This window comes from Gymnogyps californianus, chromosome 2 (assembly GCF_018139145.2).
Source record: "Gymnogyps californianus isolate 813 chromosome 2, ASM1813914v2, whole genome shotgun sequence".
NCBI lineage: Eukaryota > Metazoa > Chordata > Aves > Accipitriformes > Cathartidae > Gymnogyps > Gymnogyps californianus.
In genome coordinates, this window is record NC_059472.1 from 4,588,948 (window position 1) to 4,615,175 (window position 26,228).

The following is a 26,228-nucleotide window of genomic DNA, read 5'->3' on the forward strand; positions in this document are numbered from 1 at the left end:
AGAGCCCTGGGGGCACAAGGGACAGATGCGCAAGTGATTTTCTTCTCTGTCTTGCCAGTCATAGGGGTGCAGGTAGAGGTCGATACATCATGCAGATCAGTACCTGGCTTCATGGCTGTTGTTGTCACTAGGGTTTGGTTTCAATGATCACGGGCAGATTTTTGATGAATGCAGCTTGTCAGGGAGAGACAGGATCCACCTTCCTAGAAGAGGCAGGAGAATCTTCGCTAGCAGATTGGCTGACTTCATGAATCGTGCTTTAAACTAATGAACTTGGGGTGGTAGTGTCCAAAACTGTGACACCTGCATATTCATAGGCGACAGGGTAGATGAGTGCACCTATGAGAGTAGTTAGGAATGCTCCCCAACCCTCTTCAAAGGCAAGAATCCTAAGTTCAGCCACCTCAAGTGCATGTCTACCAACGCAAGTGGTCTGGGCAACAAAAAGGAGGAACTGGAGCTCCGTGCCCAGCCTGAGAGTTATGATGTCATAGGAACCACAGAAATGTGGTGGTAATACTCACATGACTGGAAGACCACAGTGGATGGCTACAAGCTCTTTCAGAAAGATAGGAAGGGAAGAAGAGGGGATAGAATTGCACTTCATGTGAAAGAGAAATTTGAATGTATGGAGCTGAGCTATGGAGTCCCTGAAAGTTCTATCGAATGCCTTTCGATCAAGATTAGAGGGATCATCACCAAGGGACAGCTTACGTTAGATATCTGTTACCAGCGTCCCAATCAGGATGACAAGGCTGACGAAACCTTACTTCGGCTGCTTAAGGAAGTCTCGGGCCAGCAGAACCTGCTCCTCATGAGTGACTTCAGTTACATGGACATTTGTTGGGAAAGCAACACAGCGGTGTACAAGTTGTCCATCAGTTTCCTGGAATGCATTGAGGACTGCTTTCTGCTATAGATGCTGGGCCTGCCGACTAGGAACAGTGCAGTGCTAGATTTACTGCTCACAAACCAAGATGACTTGCTTGACAACATAACTACCAATGGTAGCCTTGGATACAGCGACAACAACATTGTGGAGTTTAAGATCCTGCTGAGCACACTGAAGACCAGTAGCAGGACAAAGACCCTGCATTTTAGAAGAGCCAACTTCAATATGCTCAGAGCCCAGATGCGAGGGATTCCATGGGAAGCATTCATGGATGGCAAAAGAGCTTGTGAGTCCTGGGAGTTGTTCAAGAACAGCCTCGTGGAAGCACAAGAACAGTCCACTCTCTACCTAGGGAAAGGAAGAATGCAGAACGAGAGACCACCGTGGCTTAAGCAATGAGCTTTTGGGTATACTTAAAAGCAAAAAAGAAGCATACCAGCTATGGAAAGGCAGCGAAATACCCATTGAGGACTACAAGAACCTTGCTTTGGAGGTTTTCAGGATGCGACTGGACAGGGTGCTAGATAATCTCATCTAGGCTCCCTTTCCGATGAAAGGTTGGACCAGATGATCTTTCGAGGTCCCTTCCAACCTGGGCCATTCTATGATTCTGTTTTATTTAATTTGTGACAAGGCTATTAAAGTGCTCTGAAGTGCAGTCTTTTAACTTTGTGACTCTATCTGCGTAAATGCAATGAAGCCAAAATACGTGAGGCATTGCTTTTTTTCAATATATCCTCAAATTGTTGGGTTTTTTTACTTTTGCATATTATGCTGGTTAGAATTCATACTGGATATTTACTCAGAGAAAGAGAGTAAATTAATGTTGATCTACTATTAAGGAGGAAAGAAAATTGACTTTAGGTATTTATTACCTCAAATAAGCATTTCCTGTAAATAACTGTAAATTGTACCTTTTATTTTGCAGACACTATAAGAAGCGTTGTCAAGGCCGGATGCGGAAACATGTTGGTGACCTGTGTTTACAAGCTGGCATGTTACAAGATTCCTTGGTGCATTATCACATGGCGGTGGAACTTCTGCGGTCTGTGAATGACTTTCTGTGGCTTGGAGGTAGGATTAAGTGGTGATAGTGAATCAAATAATTAGTTGCTAAAACCAAGTAAATCAAACTATCTTCTATAACTTTCCTTCTGTATTGTGAAGAGCAGGAATGATTTTGGTGACCAAACTCTGAATATCAGGTGTGACTAAGAATTAAGTTGAAATAAAAATAAGTTAATAAGACATGAGAAAGAAACGTGTTTAAGAAAACCTGCAACAAAATGTGTTACTGTAGTAAAGCATGTACTTAAAAAAAATTCTGCATCTGACTTTTTAATGATCCTTTGGAAAGTGTTTGGTTTTTTTCAGTGGATTGTACTGATGTTTTAAGAATCTTTCCTGTGGGTATCTACTATGGACTGTTAGGAAAAGGTTTTTGCCTTTATAGCTACCAAAGCCACAAGTGTTTAACTTCTACTGGCATAACTTCCTTCCTTTCACATTAGGTCCTAGGCTTCACTTTTTTCCCTTGCCTTTTCTTTCATCCTTTCCTTCTCTTTTTTTCATTCCTGCTTTTTTCTATTTATTGCGTATACAAGTGACATTTGAGCACAATTTCTGCTTCTCAATTTCATACCCTTTCAGGACAATTGCTGTCTCCAGTTCTGCTTTTAGCTTTCTCATTCTACTTGGAAATCCATTTAGCTTCCTAATGGCCCTGTAGGGTACGTATTATGAAAACCTTAACACCTTCTGACCTTCCACTTCTTTCCTTCTACTCTTCCAAAAGGTTAAATGGCTCAGGATTCTTCAAGCAGGAAAGGAGAACTTTTCTCCTTGTGCAGAACGTGAAAATATTTTAAGGCCCATCTGTTGGACTACCAAATTATACTTAAAGACACAGAATAATTTGGACTGGAAGTGACCTCTAAAGGTCCCCAGGTCTGATCTCCTGCTCATATCACATCCAGTTAAATCAGATTGCTCAGGGACCTGTCCAGTTGAGTTTTAGGTATATTTAAGGATGGAAGTTCTACAATCTCTGAGCTCGTAGTTCAAAATAACCCAACAACAAAACATTAATTGTTCCTACATTAAAGCAGAATTTCCTGTGTCAACTTGTGTTGACCCTCATCCAATCACTGCACCTCTGAGAAGCATCTGACTCCATCTCTTCTGTACCTTTCCACTGGGTGTTTAAAGACAGCAATAAGAACTGCCCTTAGCCTCTTGTTCTTAAGGGTTAACAAACCCAGTTCTCTCTGCTCCTCACGTGTCATGGCCTCCAGGTCCCTGACCATTTTGACGGCCCTCCACTGGACTTGCTTCAGGATGTCAATGTCTTTCTAGTACTGGGGAGCTGAAAGCTGGACACAGGGCTCCAGATGTGGTCTCTCAGATGCAGAATAGAGGGGAATAATCACTTCACTTGACTTGCTGGCTACACTGTGGCTGTTACAGCCCAGTATGCAGTTGGCCACCGTTGTTGCAAGGGCCTACTACTAACTGCTGTTAACTTGTTGTCCACCAGGACCCCCAGGTCCTTTTCTGCAAAGCTGCTTTCCAGCCAGTCAGCTCCCAGGCTCTACTGCTGCATAGGCTATCCCATCTGAGATGCATGAGCCTTTCTTGAACTGCATGAGGCTCCTTTTGGCCCATATCTCCAGCCTGGCAAGTTTTCTCTGCATTGAAGGCCTGCCCTACTGTTCCCCCCAATTTGGTATCACCCAGGAATCTTCTGGGAGTGCTCTATGCAATCATCCAGGCTGTTAATGAAGACATTAGAGTATTGTCCCCGGTATTCATCCCTGAGGGACGTCACTAGGAACTCGCAACCATTTGGACTTTGTAGTGCTGATCACAATCCTTTGAGCCTGGCTGTCCAGCCTGTTTTCCACCTACTTTATAGGCCAGCTATCCAAATCTTATCTCATCAATTTGGCTATAAGCATGCTATGGGAGACCCTGTCCAAAGGTCTTGTGAAAGTCAAAATATACAACATCCACTGCTGTCCCTTTGTCCACTGAGATAATCGTCTCATCATAGGAGTCAGTGAGGTTGCTAAGGACGGATTTATCCTTGGTAAATCAATGTGTGCTGTTCGCAGTCACCATCTTGTCCTTCATGTGCTTGGAAATGGCTTCCAGAAGGATTTCTTTATAGCCTTTCCAGGGAGCTGATGTTGATCTACCTGTAGACCCCTGGTACTTTCTTCTTGAAGAAAGGTATGATGTTTCCCTTTGTCCAGTCGTTAGAAACCTCCCCCAGTTGGCGTGACCTGTTGGAGGTGATAAGAGAGTGATCTCACATTGGCCAGCTTTCTTGGCATCCATGGATGCATCTTACCTGGTTTTGTGGATTTGCATCCAATTGAATTAAGTGCTTTGTATGTCTGTCTTCCTCTACTGTGGCTAGTGCATACTCCTACAGATTCTGCTAGTAGGCTTGGGGACCTGGGAGGTCTGAGCGTAAACCTTAGCAGTGAACACAGAGATAAAAAGGACATTGAGTATCTCAGGCTTTTCCATGACCTTTGTCAGTAGGTCTCCGATTTGAGGCATACTTAATGTTTGTGTAAATAGACTTTACTACATGATACTTCATTTCTTGCAATTATCTCTACTAGTCTGTTGGCTTTTTTTCTTTACAGCTGCTCTTGAGGGGTTATGCTCAGCATCAGTCATCTATCATTATCCGGGTGGTACTGGAGGTAAAGTTGGATCTCGCAGGGCACAAGGAGGTTCTCTTTCTGCTGAGGCAGGCAATAGGCACAGACCAGGTAAGGATGGGATTTCGTTTTTACTCTGTTTGCCACCACTGAACATCTGAAAATTTCCTCCCTACTTCCTAGCTCTGTAAAATTATACCTGTGACAGGATAAACTGGAGGAGGGGGGCAGGAGGGGAGAACTGTATTTCTTTTTAAGATTTTTACATTAATGACTTTTCTACTGTTTTGGTGTTAATGTTGACATGTGTGCTTTGCACAGAGTTGCAAAGCTTTTGATCTCTTCATCTGATTGTTAATAGTGTCTGCATTAGTTTGAATTTTGCTGGAGGAGATGCAGACAGTTTTCATAAAGTACATACGATGTGGCAGAGCTGCACATATTAAGAAGAATAAGTTAGGTACGTTTATTCAGAGGTGTTTTGCTATTCTAAAGTCAACATTTATTAAATAGATTTGGCTAACTAAATACCAATAAACCAACATAATTTTTAAGATGTAGTATACTTATTCTAAACTCTCAGATTGCATAACGAATATGAGGATTGTATTAACATTGATATGATAGACATTCTTTGAGAAATGGCCTGCTTAAAATATTTCAGAAATTATTAGGAGAGTAAGAGAGAAAAAAAATAGAAAATATCATTAAGTCTGCAGTTCACCTGCATCTGGAATATTGTGTGCCATTTCAGTTTTCCATCTCAAAAGGATGTTCATGTTCCCAATCTCCCATTTTTCTACTGGAAGGAGGTTGCAGATTGGCAACAAAGATGATCTGGGTATGGTCTCTGTACAAAGAGTAACTGAATAGCTGTTACGACCCGGACCGGACAGACCAGAGGGTCGTAGAGGTTCTGGGATCCCCCCGGGCTAAATTAAGGTGAAACGACACCAAACGATCACTTTGAACGCTTTATTTGAACAATCCAAACTGTGGAAGGCGTAACGGTGGGCAGCGTGGGTTGCAGCAAAACGTTCACAGGAAGAGAGAGAAGAGAGGAGTAAGGAAAAAAAAAGAGGGGGAAAAGAAAAGAGAGACAGTCACCACCCTTGGATCCCGCGGTGTCGGCGACGAGCGCGGCAATCCTCCGGTGATGGGCGCGCGCAACGTGGCTCTTTGCAGTTGTGTCTTTTATAGTCTAAATCTCTGTCCACAGTCACGGCTCTTGAAGACTTACATAGGTTCATTCCAGACAGTTCTCAACATATATAGTAGTGTTCCAGAGGGTTCTTTATCTACTGAGTATGTGCGATTTATTGGGGTGGTGGTCTTAGGGACTTGCTAAGGAGCTACAAGCCCCCGCCTCAGATAAGCTTTGTGTGGCCTCTGGCCATATGGGGTGGGTTACCAGGCTGGGTCTGCCAGAACACGGGACTGCACACCCTCCGGCACCCCCCCTGTGTCCATGCCAGCCAACTTCTTGCTAATGGCCCTCTTTGTTAGGCAGACCGCACCTTGGTTGCTACAATGTTTGACACATTGACAGACATTAACTCTTCCAGTCCCTCACAATAGCCTAGGACTCCTCAGTTTTGCAAAAGAGATGGCTGAGGAGAAATACGAGAGCGCTCTGCAATATGGTGAACATTGTGGAAGAGGATGGATTCGGATCAGAGGTTCAGTGTTTCTTCCGATAGAAGAACTGGAGGACATCAAATAGAGCTAGCAGATGGAAAAGCAAATGAAAGAAATTATTCTTTATCCAATGTATAGCTATGACGTGGAACTCCTTATCATTAGGAGTTACCAGATCTGGTAGCGTGATAGAGGCAAGGCTGCTGCAACTCCACATCCTCAGGTCCAGCCAGTCATGAGGCTGAGCGTGCATTCCCAATAGGCGTACAGGCACGCACACACAAAATGTATATACACACAGCCACACAGACCAACACAGACAGAAAACACAGCACTCATATAAACGCAGACAGCACTAACAGCCTGATCCTGCTCGCCTCTCTGGCTGATGAGGATGAAAGCCTGTTAGTAGTATGGATCCATCCAGCAGCTGGTTTTAGTCAGTCTATCCAGTAGCTGGCCACTGGCTTGCACCAGTTACTGGCACCTAGACCTAGAAGCCTCTGAGACCCAGAGCCCCATTGCAATTGTTGGCACTTAGACCTACACACATGCCTTATCCCTCTATTTTTCCATGCTTGTTCCCTAAACTGCCTTGATCCCTCTTTTTCCTTGTCTTTGGTTCGTCCCCTACACATCCCATAAGAAATCTTGTACAATCCCAAGATGTTCTTTCCCTGTATCCTATAATGAGCCCCATATCCCTGTAGGCAGTAACCCCCACAGTCTGTCTGTAAGGTGGTCCAGAGAGCTGCTCGTGTTAACTAATCTTGATGGGTTTCACCCCCGGACAGCTCTGTTGGCTCTGATTAGGTTATTGGGGTTCAGCTGATTGTCACTGTTCCTCTGTGCTCCTTTGTGTTTGTGGAGATGAGCCTTTAATCACGTAACCTAACACTTGCCACACGATGTTAAGGCTCCTGAAAGTTTCTGTGGCTTCCAGGAGAGGCTGGCTAGGGTAGTGAAAGAAAAATGTGTTCTTTATTATAAGCTAGATGGGCCTTTGGTCTAACCCAGCACAGCTGTTTCTATGTATATACGCAGGTTCTTACACAGTACTTAAACAAACAGAAGCTGGGTTTAAGTGCTGGTGTTAAGTACTCTTGTGTGCAATGTGATCAAAAGGAATTCCTTCATCTAAAAAAAACAACCACCCCTCTTTATTCATCTATAAGTCACAATCTAGTAAACACTTGCTTTGTATTATCTTTATTACAAACTGTATGTTGACACCAGGTAATTGTGATAGTAAAATTACCTTATTTCGGGAGAGAATACTAATTTTTCATATAATATCTACTCATTAAAATCAATGCATTTGGTCCCATGACCTATGGGTGCATTTTATGTTGGCTGTTATTGTACAATTTCGCACAGTTATTGACCTTTGTCCACTTTTCAACAAATATTTAACAGTAGATGTTGCAATCTGTTTGTTTGTAATGGGTACTCCTTGTTACTAAAGAAGGTAACAAATAAGTCACAGCTATCAGAATAATTGAATAAAACATATTTTGGGTATGTTATTGCTGGTTCTCTATATAAGTTGTCTTGTAATTCAAAGTCCTGTTTGCAAACTTGTTAGTGTGGTTGTATTTTAAAAATGTTTTGGTTTCATATGACAAGATTTTTCAAAGGACTTTTGTGTGAAGAAAACCTGATTACAGGTTTTTTGTCATCCTTTCCAGATGAAAATGTTACTTCATGGTCCATTAGATATTGTTCCCGAACCCTAGTTATGATCTCTTAATGTTTTGAGATCTGAACTGCTGAACTCCGTCTAGCCAAACAGCTATTGTTGTGATGTCTTTCAGAAAACTACAAGGTTTTCTGAAAGTTTATTTTCAATACCATTTTTTGACTCTGCGGTGCCTTTCATTTAAAATCTTTTCAAACTAACCTTTGTTTATAATCTGCTTTGTTATAATTAATTTTGTGAGGACAGTATTTAATCTGGGGAACAAATTCCAGCGTATCTTTCGTAGGATAAGGCCAGAAACAAAAGGGATTTCCAAATTCTGTGCAAATTGAGAAATACCATACTTGGAACTGACATTCAATTCGTGCCTACTTTTGAGGCATATAGATGCGAGATTTACCTTTATTGCTTCCTGATGTGCCTGGAATTGCAACTCTTCTTGTGCCTGTACTTCAGCCTTGCCAGGATGGGGTTTCTTGGTACTGCCTTTGTGCCCAGACCCGGTCAAGAGAAATATCTCTCTCTTGAATCTCCTGCGATTTCCAGCCTTTGGCATTTTTAGGCTATAGCACAGGACCTGGCTGCTCAAAAAATGTTGTGGTGTCTGCTTTATATAGAAACATCTTTGGAAAGAGAAGCATTAATATCGTCTTTCTTTGTATAATATAGAGCACAAGCTTAAGAGAGCAGTGTTAAAGGGGTTGTTTTTGGTGTGGTTTTTTTTTCCTACTAAGCAGAATTGCAATATATTTCATACCTACCTGTAACCATCAGAACATTGTCTGTTTTTTTGTTGGTGTACCCTTCAACTTCTTTTGAAGATCTTTTGATAGGATTAGTTCATTCAGAAGAGAATTAGTTGATAACATAGTGTTTAAAGTACTTGTGTGATGGAAGGAGACATGGAATCTTGCCTGCTCCAAAGACAGGTTTCTTCCTTGGTCATTGCCATGAGCCCTTGGACTGCAGTGTCTTGCTGATTGTGAAAAGGGAACTTCGACATTTTAGAGAAGTATGACTTCTCATGTTCCTAAAACCTTTTGTTTGTAGAGGGAGAGCTTTAGGCCGTGTCCCCTTGAACGGCTGGATTCGTCTCTGCAGCCTTCAGTGCAAAAGAAGATTTTGAGTTGCTTAGTTCCTGTTGGCCAGGAACCTGGCCATGGTCTGTTGGCTATGTGATATGTATGTTGAATAACCTGAGTTTAGATTGCTTTATGTTTAGCTTACTAGCTGTTTTGGGTTTCTCTATTGCGTTTTATTTGTTTGAAGTGCTAAGGTCTTAATTTTGTCACCTGACCTGCCTCCTTCCGCAAGCAGAATTAGGACACCTGAGTGAAGTGTTGGAGTATCTTTTTGATCTAGCTCTAAATCTCTACTTCACTAGTCTGGAGTCTGAGCAAATCAACTGAAGGGAGGTCCTGTCTTGCTCATAAAGCAATTGTTTTTGACTGCTTAACGCTTGTTCTTAACAATTTTATCACCATGTTTAATGAAAGTTTAGGGCAACAAGGTGTTATATATCTGATAATCCAACTTTGCCATACTCTTGGCAACTATTTTATGTGAATAGTCTGGCTTGTTGGGTTGGCATGACTCAATTATTCAGAAAGTTTGGTGGAGTGAAATTAATGACAATTGAAAGGGATACAATTAACTTGAAAATGTTATTCTAGAGTATTGCGTAGATTAAATGAGCGCCCACAAGGAGATGTAAGTACTGTAGGACCTGATATTAAAATATAGTAAGTGGATTGTGACGAAAACTTGCCAACTAAAGCAAGAATAAAGAAAAAGGAGAAAAAGGATATGACTTTAAATTATACACTGAAAATTCTTCAATTCTGCTTGATGTGTCTTAGAATTCATTGCAAGTTCACGGGATTTTTACATTTATTTTTTAACAAAATGAGATTTAACATATGGTGACTACTTGAATTATAATTGGTAGTCCTTCAAAATAGCCATGATGATCCTAATAAATCTTATAATTTTGTTCAAGCCTGATGTTAGTTATAAAACATTATAAGAGCTTATTTTGTTGGCTATATTTAAGGCTGAAAAAAAAAATCATTTTTGTTCCTCCTTTTAGGGGCACAAGAAGTTCTCATTGATCCAGGTACACTATTTTCATGCATGTTTCCAAAGTATTTTCTTTTGTTACTTGCATATGTTTTGCATTTGTATAGATAGTTACTGCCACTTGCCAAAACTACTACTAATTCCTGGTGCTTCAGTTTTTGGCTATAAATCTTGAGGAAGCAGAGAGACTGAAGTGTAACTGGCACAAAATAAATGATGTACTTTCATGATTGTGTCCCAGTAAATTCTAATCAAGATTGTTTCTTCTCATGAGTAGTGAGGAGTGTTAAATTTTTTTTTAACCGACAAACCTGAATGGTCACATGTAGTCTTGTAGTGTCATGGTATTCTTTCAGTCATCACTAACAAAGATTTTGCACTTAACTTCCATAAAAAGCCTAAGGTGTTAATCTACAGATGTGCTTAGTATGATTCTTTAAGGTTGATAAACATATAAAAAAGTTGCTTTAGCATTTGAGCATGTGAAATAACGTATTTCTGAATATATAGAGGGAGTAGAAAATATCTTTCACAATAGTTTTTAACTAGCTGTTGAGAGTTAGGTCCAGCTCTGAAACACAAAGATTTCTTTGCCATCTTAGTAGAGAAACCCCTTGGAGAAATAAATTACCGTATAATCCTACAGATTAAATAACATGTAAAAAGGTATAGAGCCTTGCCAAACCTCTGATGTATGTTTTCAATTTTATTATGTTAACTCTGCAATAAAATTAAATTCTAGAAATAAAATTTTCATGTCCTTTGTAATACCCCAGATTTCCTTGGCTTCTATTTCAGATTCTTATCCCTTACGTATGTAAAGACTCTTTCTGTCTCTTGCCTTTTTTCTTATGTAAAAAAAGCAATTTCTTACTGTTTTGTCTGAGCCTCAGGTAATTTTTTTTTTAATGTGGAAGGCTCAGATTTGGTGGCCTTTGTTACAATGTAACGCTTGGTTTTCTGTGATTAGACATAAGGAAGAGAAGTATTTGTTTTAAGTGATTGGAGAAGGTCACTTCTAATAATTAGTTTATTAAAAAATTGCACTTTTTTTTTCTTAGGTGTGCTTTAGACATAATTTTTAAGTAGAACAAAGAATAATTCAAAGATTAAAATTGCATATTCAGATGTGGCTATAATCTAATTTTAGCAATCTAATATTTTATTCGTAGTCTGAATATTCAGATAAGTGTAAAAGATTATGAATATATTTGTTTTTTACTAAGTGAAAGATTATTTCCTGATTGCTGGTTTATGATTGAATCCATTTTTCGTTTGTACTCTTTAAAATAGCATAGTAAAACAGAATTAGCGTTTTCTAGGTAGGACATGATTTCTTTCTAGGTAGGGCAAGTCTTCTTTGTGTATGCTTTGGTCAAACCTACAGCGTATCCTAGTTTTCTTCTTAGATATTTAGTATTTGCTAAAAGTCCTTCTGCTCACTTCTTACCCTGTTCTGTTCTAGGTGCGCTGACTTCAAATGGTATAAATGCAGATACCAGTGCTGAGATAGGACGTGCCAAGAATTGCCTTAGTCCTGAAGACATCATAGATAAATATAAAGAAGCCATTTCTTACTATGGCAAGGTAATCCTACTTATTTTTAAGAAACTTCACTGAAATTCTTGTGAATAATGAACTGCTGTGGTTTTGATTTCAGAGGATCTTGTAAAGCATGTGCAATGAAGTTTGTAAAGCATATGATAATGGAAGAAATAGGAATAATTTATACTGCTGAACTAGGTGCTTGGTTTAGAGTCTGGGAATCTCAGAACTTTGATCAAAGACAACACCTAAACCAGCAATGTGCTGAGTAAACTATTCACTGTGCTTGCTAGTACCTGGAGGTTTTGGATTAATTGTCTTATATTTTTAAAGCACTCTAAGCACAAGTGTTAGATATTTGAAGGTTTGTTAAATATTACATATGTTTATGGTCCTTAATACATACATCATCAACTCCAGTGATGCTTTTATGCATTGTGTAAGCTGAATGCTTATTTACTGTGCCTGCTGGAATGATCTCTGGGGAATTCAGGAGTTTATGAAGAGGTTGCTGATGATGGATATGATTTTACAGGATTATTCAGGGAGGCTAGTATTCAGAGCATGCAGAGAGGTAGGGGGTCATGGAGGAAATGTGAAGGACAAACACTCTTAAAAGAAGATTTAGAAAAATTAAACAGTTTTCAGCTCTACTGGAGCATTTTTTTAGATTTTTGTGCAAATGCTCAGAGCTCGGATAGTAAGGTAGCTTAATGTTTGCATTCATAAAATGCAGAGAAAAAAAAATTATTTCATACTGTGACAATAGTGGCTCAGTATCCACATCAACATTAAAGGTAAGTTTAACTGTGTTGCAGTGTAGTTATTTATTCTTTAATCACTTTTTAATTTCAGGTATCTCTCTTGTTTGATATTGAAAGTATCTTTAGACTAAGCTATGTAAATATGATGTGGCCTTTCCATGTCTGTGTTGAAGCGACACTCTCCAAATGAAACAAGATAAATTGTGTGCATGAGTTAATTTATGATCAGGAGCAATGAAAGGTGATAGTTTTGGGGATAGTTTCAGATAAATTTGAATCCATCAATGTAACAATAATTCTCAAGCATGCATTCAGCTTTTTATGTTACCTTAAGGGTAAGTTGCTTGTCTAGAGAGAGTATGATTTCTTTAGAAGTATAAAATTATTGGACTTTGGGCTTAGGGCAGGATATTTATATTTTGATTATAATAATATACATTATGCTCTCAGCAAGTAATAACTATGCTTCACTGTAGCTTCACTTGCAAATAACGAAGAGCTTTGTCTTGGGTCTGATCTATAACTGTTCGAGACAAGCATAGTTAGCTTTTGTCTGTTTAAGACCTACAGATAGAGTAACTCCTAGCTCTAATGCTGAGGAAGCAGCACTTCCTACGTATTTTTTATGTTATCACTGAGCTTAAGAAACTTTTGTAGCATCTTCTAAAATGGATTCAATCTCCAATGATTTGTTTTTGCTGATATAAATGCACCAGAGAGGAATATGAGACTGCTTTGCTGGAGTAACTCTTGCATTATGTTCTGAGCTTTATTTCCCACATTAGATTTCAAACATGATAAATACCTGAACAGAGTCTAACTTCAGCAGGAGATAGGCTGACTCAAATATCCAATATCAGTATTGTTTGAGGAAATAACTAGATCAGATTGTTTGTCTAGAAAATTGCCTGTGTTTGTTGTCCAAGCTCAAACAGATCAATGCACATCTACATTGTCTCCTGCCTTTCTTAAGCAAGCTAAATAACTGAAACAGTCATTTACAGAAAATGTTTTGTAAATAGATACTAGAAAACTCAGAATGGTTTGTAATTCACTTGTCATCAGTGATACTGTTTTAACTAAAGAGAAAATTGATGCAGTAAAACTAAAGTTCTGTTACTACAGCTTCCTGTGCTATATAGCATATTTTGTAGTACGTAGAAAAGGCAAAATTAATTCGTTGTTTATCGTGATAGAACAGTTTTAGGTGGTGATGAATTACTGTAAAACTGACCTTTTTGCTTACATACCTATTACACTGTGAAGGTAGAATTTACTTCTTTGTTGCAAACACACCACCCATGCCCACCCTATATATGAGGTTATCCAAAATGATACTAATATTCCCAACTTTTCTCCTCATCTGAACTCTCAGACTGAAGCTGTGCTGTGTCTCAAAATAAGAAAAGTGAGTGAAGAGGCTGAAAACCGTTGTTTTGCATAATAGCATTTTAGATGACACCTTAATTTTCACTTGGGCATATGCTGATAATTTAACAGTATAGTCACTAGCATTAAGGAATTGCTGGGTTTGGAAGATGTGACAGCTGATTTATGTGTTGAGCAGAAATACTTACCAAATCTAACAGGTGCAATACTTCAATATTGTTTTAATTTTCTTCCTCTTCAAGTACAAGAATGCTGGTGTGATTGAACTGGAAGCCTGCGTGAAGGCAGTGAGAGTCCTTGCAATACAGAAAAGGAGCATGGAAGCCTCTGAGTTTCTTCAGAATGCAGTTTATATCAACCTTCGTCAGGTTGGTGCAGAAACTCCAGTTATTTTTCTCTTCTCGTTTGAGAGATTACACTGAAGTGTGAAAGTTACTTAGATTCAGGAGACTGCAGTTTATTTTTTGTATCACTACCTTCCTTCTCACTAGGACTTGACTTCTGAGGATTTTCACATCTGTGAGTCTGGTTTAAAAGGTATTCAGAGTTCATCTAAAAATATGAGGACTTAGTTTGAGGTTAAAGACTCCGTTGGTTATTCTCCCTTGTGAAGAAAAAAAAAATCCCATTGTTCTATTGTGATGTTGTACGAGGTCAAAAAAGCTGCTTGGGACAGATCTGCAATGGATTTTTTTTTTTTTTCCCCCCCCTTGATTGCATCTTGTTCAGTGAAACTATGAGCAAATCAGGAATGGCCTGTTGCAAAGTGAGCTTAAGAGTCTGACTAGTGTTGTTAATCAATTGAATTTTTGTTGTGTAGTGCAAAGTCTTGGTCGGGCCAAATCAGAAAGGAATTCAGAGGAGAAAATCAGTACTTGGAACTGTGAGAAAAATGCTCAGTACCACCACAGAACAAGACTAACACTTCATCAGTGTCTCAAGCTTGGTGTCACTGGTTACAGAGAGACTGCTGTGGTTGAAAGAATTCATAAAAAGCTGTTAGGTTTCGTACCGTTTTTCCTTTTTTGCTCATTACATCTTGGTAAGACTAGCAGTTTAAGTCCACACCATTGAGCTTATTAAGCCCAAATGGGGACAGCAAATTTATGAGGGAGATAGAATACTTTCTTTCATTTGCAGACAATCCTTTCTGTGGAGTCAATTTTCTAACCCAACCCAATAAATGAGAAATTAATTGATAAGCTATCGTAATAATCATCAATTTTGTTGCAGCGTACCTTAACTGCTGTAATCCTTGCAGTGCTAAGGGCCTTCTCTTTAATTCTGTAGTCTGTCTTTCGCTGGCAGCTCAGTAGCCGTTCATGTAAACTGCTGTGGCAGTGTTTTTCCCTTGTTCTTGCGCTGTTATTCTCATGGCCTGCAAACTCCAGTATTGTTGTTATGCTGTTTTGCTTATGGAAGCAATTACTGTCATTGTGAGAATCACCTGTTCTCCTCCCTGACACCACTGATGTTGCAACTTTCACTTTATATTAGAGGAAAAAAATAAGACTTAGCGAATGGCAAAGTATATATGTCATTTAAATAGCTGATAAGTATTACCTAATAATACACAAGCACAAACCTTGGCAGCTAGGCAGCATGCAACACGTGCCCTGATCACAGGGCCAGCTCTAATAGTGTCCCAAATAGAAACGACTAAGAGTTTGAGTGAGTCCTGATGAAATGCATCTAGTGAAAAAGCGTGGTGAGAAGGCATCATCGTTTTTGTCACCTGCTGTGTTGGAAAGAACCAGAGAAGGGTGTTCTGGAGGCCCCACTGCTTTTCATCCTAGCTGGCTGGTCTCTTTCTCTCTGCTTTGTTTTTCCCCTAAAGGAACTTTGAACTTGATGTATGCCATCAGCTATTGACCCCGCAAATAAACCTTTGTGCATGTAAAGCACGCCTCAGTGTGCATTGTCATGCTATATAAAATATATTCTATAAATGCCAGATCTCCCACTGTCTGGAAAACCTTGAAATAAAAATCAGGTATATTTATGTATTTTTGTTGTAGCTCAGTCAGAATTTAGGGAGGTAATGCAGATACCATCCAGCAACCTTCAGCCAAGTGTTTGACACTGCTTCCCACAGCCTTCTCCTGAACAAACTGGCAAGATACAGACTGGATGGCTGGTCTGCGAGATGGGTAGGAGATTGGCTAACAGGCTGCACTCAGAGGGTGGTGATCAAATGTTTTTACTCAGGCTGGCAGCCTGTCACAAGTGGGGTCCCCCAGGGATCAGTACTGGACCCCAGGCTGTTCAATATCTTCAGAAATGATCTGGATGATGGGATTGATGATGCCACCAAACTGGACGGTGAGGTGGACACATCAGAAGGGAGAGCCATTTTACAGAGAGACCTGGACAGGCTGGAAGAGTGGGCAAGCAACAACTGTATAAAGTTTAACAAAGACAAGTGCAAAGGCCTGCACCTTGGATGACATAACCAAAGAGCCCAGTACAGGCCAGGATCTCTGCATGGCTGGGGAGCAACCTTGCTGAAAGGGACCTGGGGGTCCTGGCAGATAACAAGCTGAACAGGAGTCAGCAGTGCGCCGCTGCAGCAACGAAGGCAAATTGGATCCTGGGCTGCATCCACAGGGGCATTGCCAGCAGAAACAGAGACATGATCATCCCGCTCTACTCAGCCCTTGTCAGGCCCCACCTGGAGTACTGTGTCCAGTTCTGGTCCCCACAGTTCAAGAAAGACAGGGACAGACTGGAGAGGATCCAAAGGAGTGCCACAAAGATGATCAAAGGGCTGGAGAACCTTCCTGATGAGGAAGGAAAGACTGAAGGATTCAGGTCTTTTCTCCCTGGAGAAGAGAAGGCTCAGGGGGGATCTCATCACAGTATTCCAGTACTTAAAAGGCAGCTACAAAGAGGACAGAGGCTCTCTTTTCACAAGGAGCCACATGGAGAAGGCAAGGGGCAATGGGTACAAGTTGCAGTGGGAGAGGTTTCATTGCAATATAAGAAAAAAATTTTTTACAGTGAGAACAATCATTCACTGGAACAACCTCCCCAGGGACATGGTGGAGTCCACATCATCGGAGCTTTTCAAGATGCGATTGGACAGGGTGCTACATGATCTCATCTAGGCTCCCTTTCCCACAAAGGGTTGCACCAGAGGATCTTTTGCGTTCCCTTCCAACCGTGGCTGTTCTATGATGATTCTGTATCACTGAGTGTAACACTATCATTTGCACAACATGGGAGATCAAACTAGATGATGATGGTACTTGGTAGATGTGTTGTAGGAAAAAAGATATGCTAAATTGGATACTAAGGATCATGATCGTTTTTCTTTTCAAGTGATATTGGTATTCACTGATTTTTTTTAAAAAAATTTTTTTAATCATATTAATAGTTTGAGTTGGGTCTTTTCCACTGAATCTTCTGCTGTACCTTGATTACCTAATGATCACCTGTTCATTTCCTGATGTCAGCTGTATCTGCTATTATCATTATGCCACTGTAGAAGTTCAGTGTATGGTTGCTTTAAAAAAAAAAAAAAAAAACACAAAACAAAACCTGACACCTTGACAATATTGATTATTTGGGCATTGAGGCCCACTGCTGAGCTGTGAACCATTCTTTACCTTTATTGATTTCAATCAAGGATGACATTCATCCTGCTCGTAACTGCACGTCTACTATTTTGTCATTTTCTTGGGTGGAAGTGTTTCTAGAAAGCATTATTATGAGAAATATGAGTAAAATAATCTTTCCAGTGTTGGGGAATGTATTTTCCATGAAGAGTGGTATGGCTGGGAATTATATTTACAGCTCTTCAAGATTTACTGTATATAGCATGGAAGCAGGTAATAGTTATATTTATAATTTCGACTAACTCAAAGGAGTCGTCATCCTGTGATAGGTTAGGGAAACAAACTGTTGGACAGTGTTTTTCTCTTGCAGGTAGATAGAACATCAGCACAACCAATATTCAACAGCAGAAGAAACACCTCACAGGATAAAGTGTATGCCTCTGATAAAAAGGAAAGCTAGTTTTTTTCCATATATTCAATCTCCTACCCAGTCTAGTAACATTATATAATTGGTGTTTTCTGATAATAGGAGAGCTGCATGGTAATAAGACTTATCTTTCCATCCAATTATGAGGAATAAATTATAACATCTAATTACAAAGAAAGTGAGATTATATAATTTTAATATAGTAAGGAATAATTAAAAAACAAATAAAAAGCTACCCTCTTGAAAGCCTGTCTTAAAAGAAGCCTATGAAAAAACTGGCTCAGTTGCTTGGATAGTGAACTACAGCCTTTACAGGTGCAATTGCTAACTTGGTTTGTTGTAACAGTTAAATGAAAATTAACCAGATGGAAAAGAGGTTGTGCTTCAGGTGTTGGCTATTGTGCAGCCACTTCATAGGCCTTCAGCTTGTATAAATTTGTAAGGACAGGAAAGATGTTTGTGAATGCTACACTAATGGCCTGCAGAATGCCTGCTGCAGTCTTCCCAGAATTAATTACTTGGAGTATCTGTGTGGTGGTTTTTGTTTTGTTTTGTTTTGTTTTTTCCTTTTAAATCCCTGGGTGGTAACACATAACTATTTGCGCTGAGGGAAAACGCAATTTTGCTATCTTTGATGAAAAAACAGTTTCCTGTAACTGCAGAAAATATTTGAGTAACTTTGTGGACAATCATTAAGCAACAAGTTAGGTAGCAGTGTTAAAAACTTACTCAGATATGATAAAAGTAAAACTTTCTGAGAATCTGTTGCCTCTCTGATAGTCTTTCCAATTATTAGTGAGTGCTCATGTCTACCTAAATAGTATGACCCTGTCTTTTTTCATCTTAAAAATTTAGTTTCCATAGGTGTGTGAACATTGACAGTATTATGTATTTGAGGAATAGCTTTTGATAGTTTTTTTTATGCTTTTCTAACTTTAGTACATGATCGTGCACTCATGCCCTTTTCAACTCTGCTGCCATATTTTTTTATTGTGCTAACTTTTTAAAAATGACATAAATGGAAAAAACAGAGGGGAAAAAAAAAAAAGGTGGAGCAGCTTTTTTTCTGCTAGAGTAGGTAACCTTAATCTGACACCTCATGTTCTTTCTGAATGATAGCTTTTAGGGATTCTGATAAACTAGTTTAAAATTGTTCTGTATTTTCTTTTTGTGCCTCCTGTTCTTTCCAGCTGCATTGATTCATGAAAGTTTTCAGTTTGGTGCAATTGCCTTTTTACAACTCTTGTTACAGGGATCGGGCTTTCATATGGATGGGTGGTATTTTTGCATTGGGCATCGTCTTGTGTTGTCAGTTCTGAGGGAAATAGCAACTTCAGCTTCAAAAATTGTCTGAAACTTTCTAAAATGATTTGCTAGTCTGTCTGTGTCTCTTCATATCCTGAAGTACTAAGACTTGAACTATCAGATAAGGTCATGGTGCCTTCTGAAAACTCGAGGCTTCTTTGAGGTCTCTCATATCCCTATGTCCAAAATTAGAAGTGACTTTTGAAAACAGACTATTTTTTGTAATTATATTAGGATTTAAGTGACTAACAGATGTTTTGAAGCTTCATTTACAAGACCTAATTATTTCTGTAGAAGTTAAGCGGTGTGGCTAGCATCTTCTTTTGACTTTCCAAGGCTTTAAGTATGTGAAGTTAAACGTACAGAATCCACTGATTGATACTTTCAGTTTTGAAGGATGAGTTGCAGAAGCGCTGTTTCTGTCCTTTAGTGCTATTGTTGTGTGAAGTTTGTCATTTTAAATGCCTTTGCAAAACGTGTTAGCAGCTTTAGAGTAATTTTAAACATTTTATATTGCTTTTGGTTGTGCATGCCAGATATTGTGCACTAGGTGTCAGCATTGGTCCACCTTCAGACCTCAATACTGCTTGTTACTGGGATGTAGACTTGAAGTAGTTGGTAGCTTCCAGAGTTTCTGCGGCAGTTTCTTCTTGGCTGTCTGATTTCAAAGCAAGATTGTCATTCAAAGCAGAGGGGAAAGAATGGTTACTTGGGACTTGTGCCAATATATTGAAAAGCTAAAGCAGCACATGTCGGTAGCTACTCATCAAGTTTGTTTCAACTTTAAGCCTAATGGGGCTTAACCCTTCACTAAATTCTTCCTCACTAGTTGGCAGTCTGCATATGTATAGTATCATGGAATGAAAATTTTGTGGTTTACAAGATCAGAGACACATAAAAATTGAGACAGTAGTTTCTTTGCTTTCATAGCCTGAGATTTCAAGATTAATAATTAGATTTAGTCTTAAAGGGATGACAATATTTAACTTGGTAAATCAATAGATTTTGGAAGTGGTATATTTTTGCATTCTTGTTATGCACATGAGTATCATGTTAAATATCTTCCATAAAATGTGGAGCTGTTTAGCTGGTATTGACTGTTTTGACTGTTTACTTGTTAGTACTACTGACAAATAAAGTTGCTAAAGAACTCTATCTTGGCTGCTTTTGTTAGCTGTTGAACTTGAAGCAAGCTTAAGTTTTCCTGGCAGTAGAAGCTGTCATGACAGGCTATCTGCAGAATCACTGGCCTTCTGTAGTGTTGGAGATATGCCTACTACATTTTTTTCCTTCCCTTTTTTTTTAAACTCAGATACATGCTTTAAAATTTTGATTAAAAACAATCCTTTTCTCTTTTCTCTTTAAATTTCAGCTTTCAGAAGAAGAAAAAATCCAGCGTTACAGCATTCTTTCCGAGCTGTATGAACGTATTGGTTTTCACCGAAAGTCTGCTTTTTTCAAGCGTATAGCAGCAATGCAGTGCGCTGCACCTAGCATCCCAGAGCCTGGGTGGAGGGCCTGCTACAAATTGCTTTTGGAAACTCTCCCTGGCTATAGCTTATCATTGGATCCTAAAGATTTCAGCAAAGGTAAGCGTCTCTGGGAAAGTATGGATTAGCATAGTAGGTCACTCAACTGGCTTTCTATAACTGATTTCCTTCAGAGATTTCAAATTAAACCAAATTGACCTATCTGAAAGTAATTGTGGCAAATAGAGCAGTTCTTTAACACTGTACCTTCACTTTTTCTTAGTGTTGCTTTCAATAATTTCAAATTTCTGCGAGCCACTGCTGAATGTATTGCTGTATTCCTCTGTTTGCAGCAAATAATTATGTTTTATTTATGAGAGCTTCATTTCTACTTTTTCAAAAATGTCTTTGAATATACACTTCTCAGTGCAAAAAAGGTCTTATTTTATTTTTGAATATTTTTTTCAATTACAGTGCCTTCAACTTGTGCATCAGAAATTGTATTTCTTTTGGTATTTGTTGCTGTTCGATCTTATAATGAAAGAATGAAAGATTCTTTTACGTATTTTTGTATATAGACACACATAGATACATATAATGTAATTATATCTGTATCTGTAGGGTCAAATATGTCACATTTTTCCATAAATTAGATCAGAGTGATGTTATCTGTAAGACTAGCATTTGGTTAAGACATTTCAACAGTTTTTAGATGCCATATATTGTTTGAATTACTATTTTATTGCATCTATTAAAAACCAAAGGAAAAATAGTCCGTAAGAACACATGCCAGTTCTTGTAGCTGTTAAATACTGTGTTCACTTTCTGCAAGTTATGTGCTGCTTGCTGCCCTTCTTTATGTAAGCTATGTTTCAACAATTTTATCAATGTTAGCTAAAGCTGTAAATAAAGTAATAATTGTAAAAGTTGTCTTGATTTTAATATACTGTGCTGCATTTTTCCTCTAAAGGAAGAGACAGCTAATATGCTGCTTGGGAACTCCTTTTAAGTAAACCTTTCCATGTTGCCCAAACACTTGCATTCTTTTGTATAGTAGCATTTTTGGGGACCATTCATTAGATGTTGTAGCTGCAGGAGAGCGGCAGCAAGCAATGGGCTGAGCATTTATTGGTGGAAAGGAGGTGTAGTTCACCAGTACGAAAACTCTGAACTGGTTTAAATATGAATGAACAGCAGCTGGAATATTCTTCTCCCTTTTGTGAGAGTACATTGACTATTGTTGGGATTCCAGTTCGATGTTGTCTTCTAAGTTCAGTTGTAAGTTTAGTTGTTTCTGTATATGCTAGGTCACTTAGCCATTGAAATAATGGAGCTATCTAGTCAATTCAGTCAAGGGAGAATATGGAAAAACTCATCTGACTAGCCACTAGGTGATATTTTCCAAGCTTGCTTAGCTCCATTGACAAAACAGGCATGTAGACAACCCACTGTACGTGTGGATGGTTAGGGTTTTTTTAAAACTGGTGTGATTTTAGCAGTCACTGAAAGAAGTAAAATGTGAGAGGAGGCAGAAAATGCCAAGTGGACTAGACAGAAGGATACAAAGAGTCTAGGAAGAGGGAGTGTACTGGAAAAAATATGCTGTGGCCTATGATGGAAAAGGAGGAGACTGGGATGGGACTGTGTTGGGAGAAGAGGTTGTAGAAGTTCTGCAAGAAGTGATGATTAAAAAAAAAAAAAAAAAGTGACATGATTGGTGTTTGTCTTTCATTTTTACCTTACCTTTATGTTGCACTGAAGTGCTTTGTCAGATTTTACCCCTAAAATGGCTCTTTCAGAGACATATGGAAAGATTGCTGTAAACTGTAAGAACTACTTGATAAGAACGACATTTCACACATGAAGAATAATGAGACTCTTGTGTGCAAAATATAAACTCTCAAGGTTTGGTTGCAGTAAATATTTCAAGAAAAGTTTGCCAAATGGTGAAGGGTAATATTAGAAGGAAGGCTGTTTAGAAGTTTATGAAGTATTGCACATCTTGGAATATGTGTTATTTAAAAATTATTGCTCTTGCTTACTAGTAAAAGCAGGTTAAGTTTCATGAAGAGTACTGCATATTACATTTTTGAAAGAAAAGTTACATTACAGTGATCTATTTATTGTTACCATAGATACTTTGCAAATATGAAATTATTTATAGTCTGAAACTTAGTTTTTAAAGACTGAAAATCAGGAAATGTGCTTCATGTCCTGTAATTTTATTGCTTTTTACTGCCTCTTAATGGCCAGGAAAGCATTTAGAGGAATGCTTTTGCTTGATCTTTAAAGAGAGTTAAGAAGTGCTTGATTTGGATAAAAATGAAGTTTCTGTATGAAATCTCATGTGAATTTCTTGTTCAGAGAATTTAGAAAATATAAAACTTTAAAGGTTTTGTGTATCGTTTTGTTTTTACTTCATGGGAAGTGTTAACTTTATCATTAGAATTCAGAAAATGAATTTATTAGTTGATAGACAAGCATATAACACAAAAAATGCTTTCACAGTTAAATATTCAAGCAAACTCAAAGATCCTAACTTTTCTTTTCTTTTGAGTGCAAGATTTGGGTTTTGTAATTATTGGTTCCATTGGGTGATTTTTAGAAGTGTCATTAAATTACTGCTTAGTGTATAAAGAAAACCCAAACCAATTGGTTTGTGATGACTTCTAGCTTTAAAAAGTACTAAATGACTGCTTACTTCATAGGAACTCATAGAGGATGGGCTGCAGTACAGATGCGTTTGCTTCATGAACTAGTGTATGCTTCCAGAAGAATGGGCAATCCTGCTCTATGCGTCAGGCATCTGTCTTTCCTTCTCCAGACCATGCTGGATTTTCTTTCTGATCAAGGTATGATTTTTAAAAGAAAGAGATACTTGGACTTTCTTCTGTCCTACAGTCAAATAATGTGACTTTGTTTTGAAATATACTTAATTTGAGAAGTAGTGGAGAGCACAGAAGTTAGGGAATTCTGTATATGCATGAGGTAGCTTGTTGATGGTAATCAATCACGTATACAGTGTTATTAGCTTTAAATATTAGTGTTCTGACGTTGACGTGTATTATCTAAAATAAAACTTCCTTTAATGTTTTCCATCTGTAGATTGACTGCCTCAAGCCTAATACTCTATTTCCTTTGTAAATAGTAAGAATATGTTCAGAGGGCTTAATTTGTGTGTGGATTAAAAAAAGAAGTATTATTTAAAAACACTAGCACCTTCATAAATGCTATTAATGAAGAGATTGAGAGGAGTTGAGGTTCAAAAGTAAATTCAGAAAAGAAGAGTGTACGGTAGTTCAGACTGAATCTACCATGAGTTTTCTGATGAAATATGTTTTCTGACGAAACAGTCATAGTGTGGATACAGAATTAATCTAAGGGAGTAGGCACGATCCTTGTCTCTGTATTTGAGACAATGAACTTGTAGAAGCTGAACGTGATGGAATTGAATTAAGCAGTGTTTAACTAGGACAGTAGGCTTAAGTTTCTGTAAGTTTCTGTGGTTTCTTTCAGAAAAAAAAATTAATTCAGCAATAAATTTCAGTGGGATTTATTAAATCAGTCAGTGGATGACAATGGAATGAATGTGTCTGTGGATGGTTGTCAGAAATGATAATGATGTGTCAGGACCCTTTTGCGGGGGAGGGCCACACAGCATGTACAAAATCACCTGGAAAAGCAAACAGTGACAACTGTTATGTTTGTATTATGTTTCTTAGGAAAAATATTTCAAACAGGTTTGTTTATTACCCAGATTAATGAGCTTGGACTAGTGATGAAAGGTTTTAAAAAATGTTTTTGATTCACAGTAAGCTAGGCAAAAAGTGCATTTTTTTCAGTTATTCCCATGTTTACAATGAAGAAGATGGGAGTAAAATGGTATAGGTTTGTTCTTTTCTCTTTTCCCCTTTAGTTATGGCCAAACGTCTCTCCTTGGTGACTTTGCTGGCAAGCTTTGGGTCTTTGCCTGCCAGTGAATTCCCTCTGTTTAGTGGCTCAAATCAGTAGTGGAGGACAGAGAGGAACTGACAGGAACTGATAAACTGGAATAAATTATCTTTCTGTCTGTAGATCTTATTTGCTGTCAAAAGGTCCTTGGATTTTCCAGGACTTTTAATGAAGCTTCGTTGATTTATGTATGGAAAGTTTGGCTGAAGACAAGGTTCTAAACTCTTCTACTATGCATGTCCACATATGATACTGCTAATCCCTAATCCTAAAAAGGTTTGAAATCTTAGAGAAGCAACTTCTGTGTTTCTTGTCTTCAGATGTTATATGTCTGAGTAAAGCTTCCAGTTTCATAAGACCTATGATAACTGTGATGTTTAGTGTCTTTGAAAAATCAAACTAAATGTTCTCCAGTCTGTTTGAAAAGTAGCTGAATCTTTTTCTCCTTCTCTCCTGAAGACATCCAAAATAGAACTTGCTGTTGTGTTTGAAGTCTTTTATTGACAGCATGTTGCTCAGACACGGTTAGTGGTGTTCTAAACTAGCTAGAGTGTGGATCATGGTGCCAGAAATGTATTTCTGGCTTGTAATTTTTTGGTAATTTTTCTGAGATTGGTATTGTGTGATGTTGTGCAAGGGTCCATTTAGCATAGAAAATTACTTTAAATTTATAGTTCTTTTTAAAATATCAGAATATTAGGAAAAAATAAACAAAACCCCTTCAACCTTGGATTGCAGTAAAGGACAAAAGCAAGATGATTTGAATGCACAGGATTATGCTACTTACTATTTTAAGTCTGTGAACTGTTTCCCTTATATTATGAATGTGTTTTTTCTTAAATCAAACAAACTTCATATTTTTAAAGCTTGTAATTGATAACATATGTTAAATCCTACGCTTGTATTTAAAATTCAGGTAGTTTGCAGATCATTTTTAAAAATAGAACAAATAGAAGTGAAAACTCTAAGCTGAAAAAAAGTTACCAGCTAAACATTTAGCGCTGGAACTTGATCTAACCCTTTTTGTCTCAGGATTAGCTGCCTCTAGACACAGAAAAGGAATAGTCTCTCATTCTAGTTTTTTAATCTAATTCTGTTCATTTACTAGTTCAGTTGATGTTGAGATACTGGAAGTTCAGAAAAGAGAAAAAAATTTCTTGTTCACTTCAAGTAGAAGTTCAGAAGATGAGATTTAGTAGGTATAATGAAAGATCTATTAATTAGAAGCTCTTGCTTCTATTAGCGAAATACAAATGCATCATCAAAACTGTTTTGTGTTTAAAACAAAATTTTCTTATATTTTAATTGAATGACATTTGATAATTATTTTAAAGTACAACTTTTGTATATGTTTATTTGAATTACAGTTTCCAACCATGGAGCCTGGCAAATCTGAATAAAAAATATCATCAAGTAAATGGGAGATGTCAGTCACTATTTTAACAACATGGAAGCTAAGAGTCTGATTTAAAGTTAAGCTATTTAGTTACATAAATATGTAAAATGCAGTCTTCTGCTTAGCAAAAAGAGGTACCAAATTCTGCATAAAAGCTTTCTAATCTCATGCCATTATGTTTTAGTGTTGACAAGCCCTTGAGAATCACTCTTTCTGTAAATAAGAATTAAAATGTGCAATTGCAAAGTTGCTTGGAATTAAATCTATCTCTTTTGCATAATGCTTTTTGAAATATAACACTGTGTGTACAGCTCACACTGAATTTGATTTGGGTAAGGTCAGATTGGGGTTTTTTCCAAGTATATTTTATTGTGGATCTTTATTGATAATATCCATACTACTTAAAAGGACTGTGATTTGTATTGTGTGCAAATGATTCTGAG

General features: G+C 38.1%; 1 protein-coding gene across 5 annotated transcripts in view; it reads left to right on the forward strand.

Moving 5' to 3' along the window:
• TRAPPC9 (trafficking protein particle complex subunit 9) overlaps positions 1 to 26,228 on the forward strand; it is a 520,942-nt gene that overhangs the window by 10,623 nt on the left and 484,091 nt on the right. For 3 of the 5 annotated variants that reach the window (XM_050890669.1, XM_050890668.1, XM_050890671.1), the window contains 7 exons: positions 1,821 to 1,966; positions 4,549 to 4,677; positions 9,993 to 10,019; positions 11,448 to 11,569; positions 13,923 to 14,048; positions 20,342 to 20,558; positions 23,147 to 23,290. In XM_050890669.1, coding sequence (XP_050746626.1) covers positions 1,821 to 1,966; positions 4,549 to 4,677; positions 9,993 to 10,019; positions 11,448 to 11,569; positions 13,923 to 14,048; positions 20,342 to 20,558; positions 23,147 to 23,290 — 911 coding nt within the window. The remainder of the gene's footprint in view (positions 1 to 1,820; positions 1,967 to 4,548; positions 4,678 to 9,992; positions 10,020 to 11,447; positions 11,570 to 13,922; positions 14,049 to 20,341; positions 20,559 to 23,146; positions 23,291 to 26,228) is intronic. The other 2 variants (XM_050890672.1, XM_050890670.1) reach the window with 2 other exon arrangements.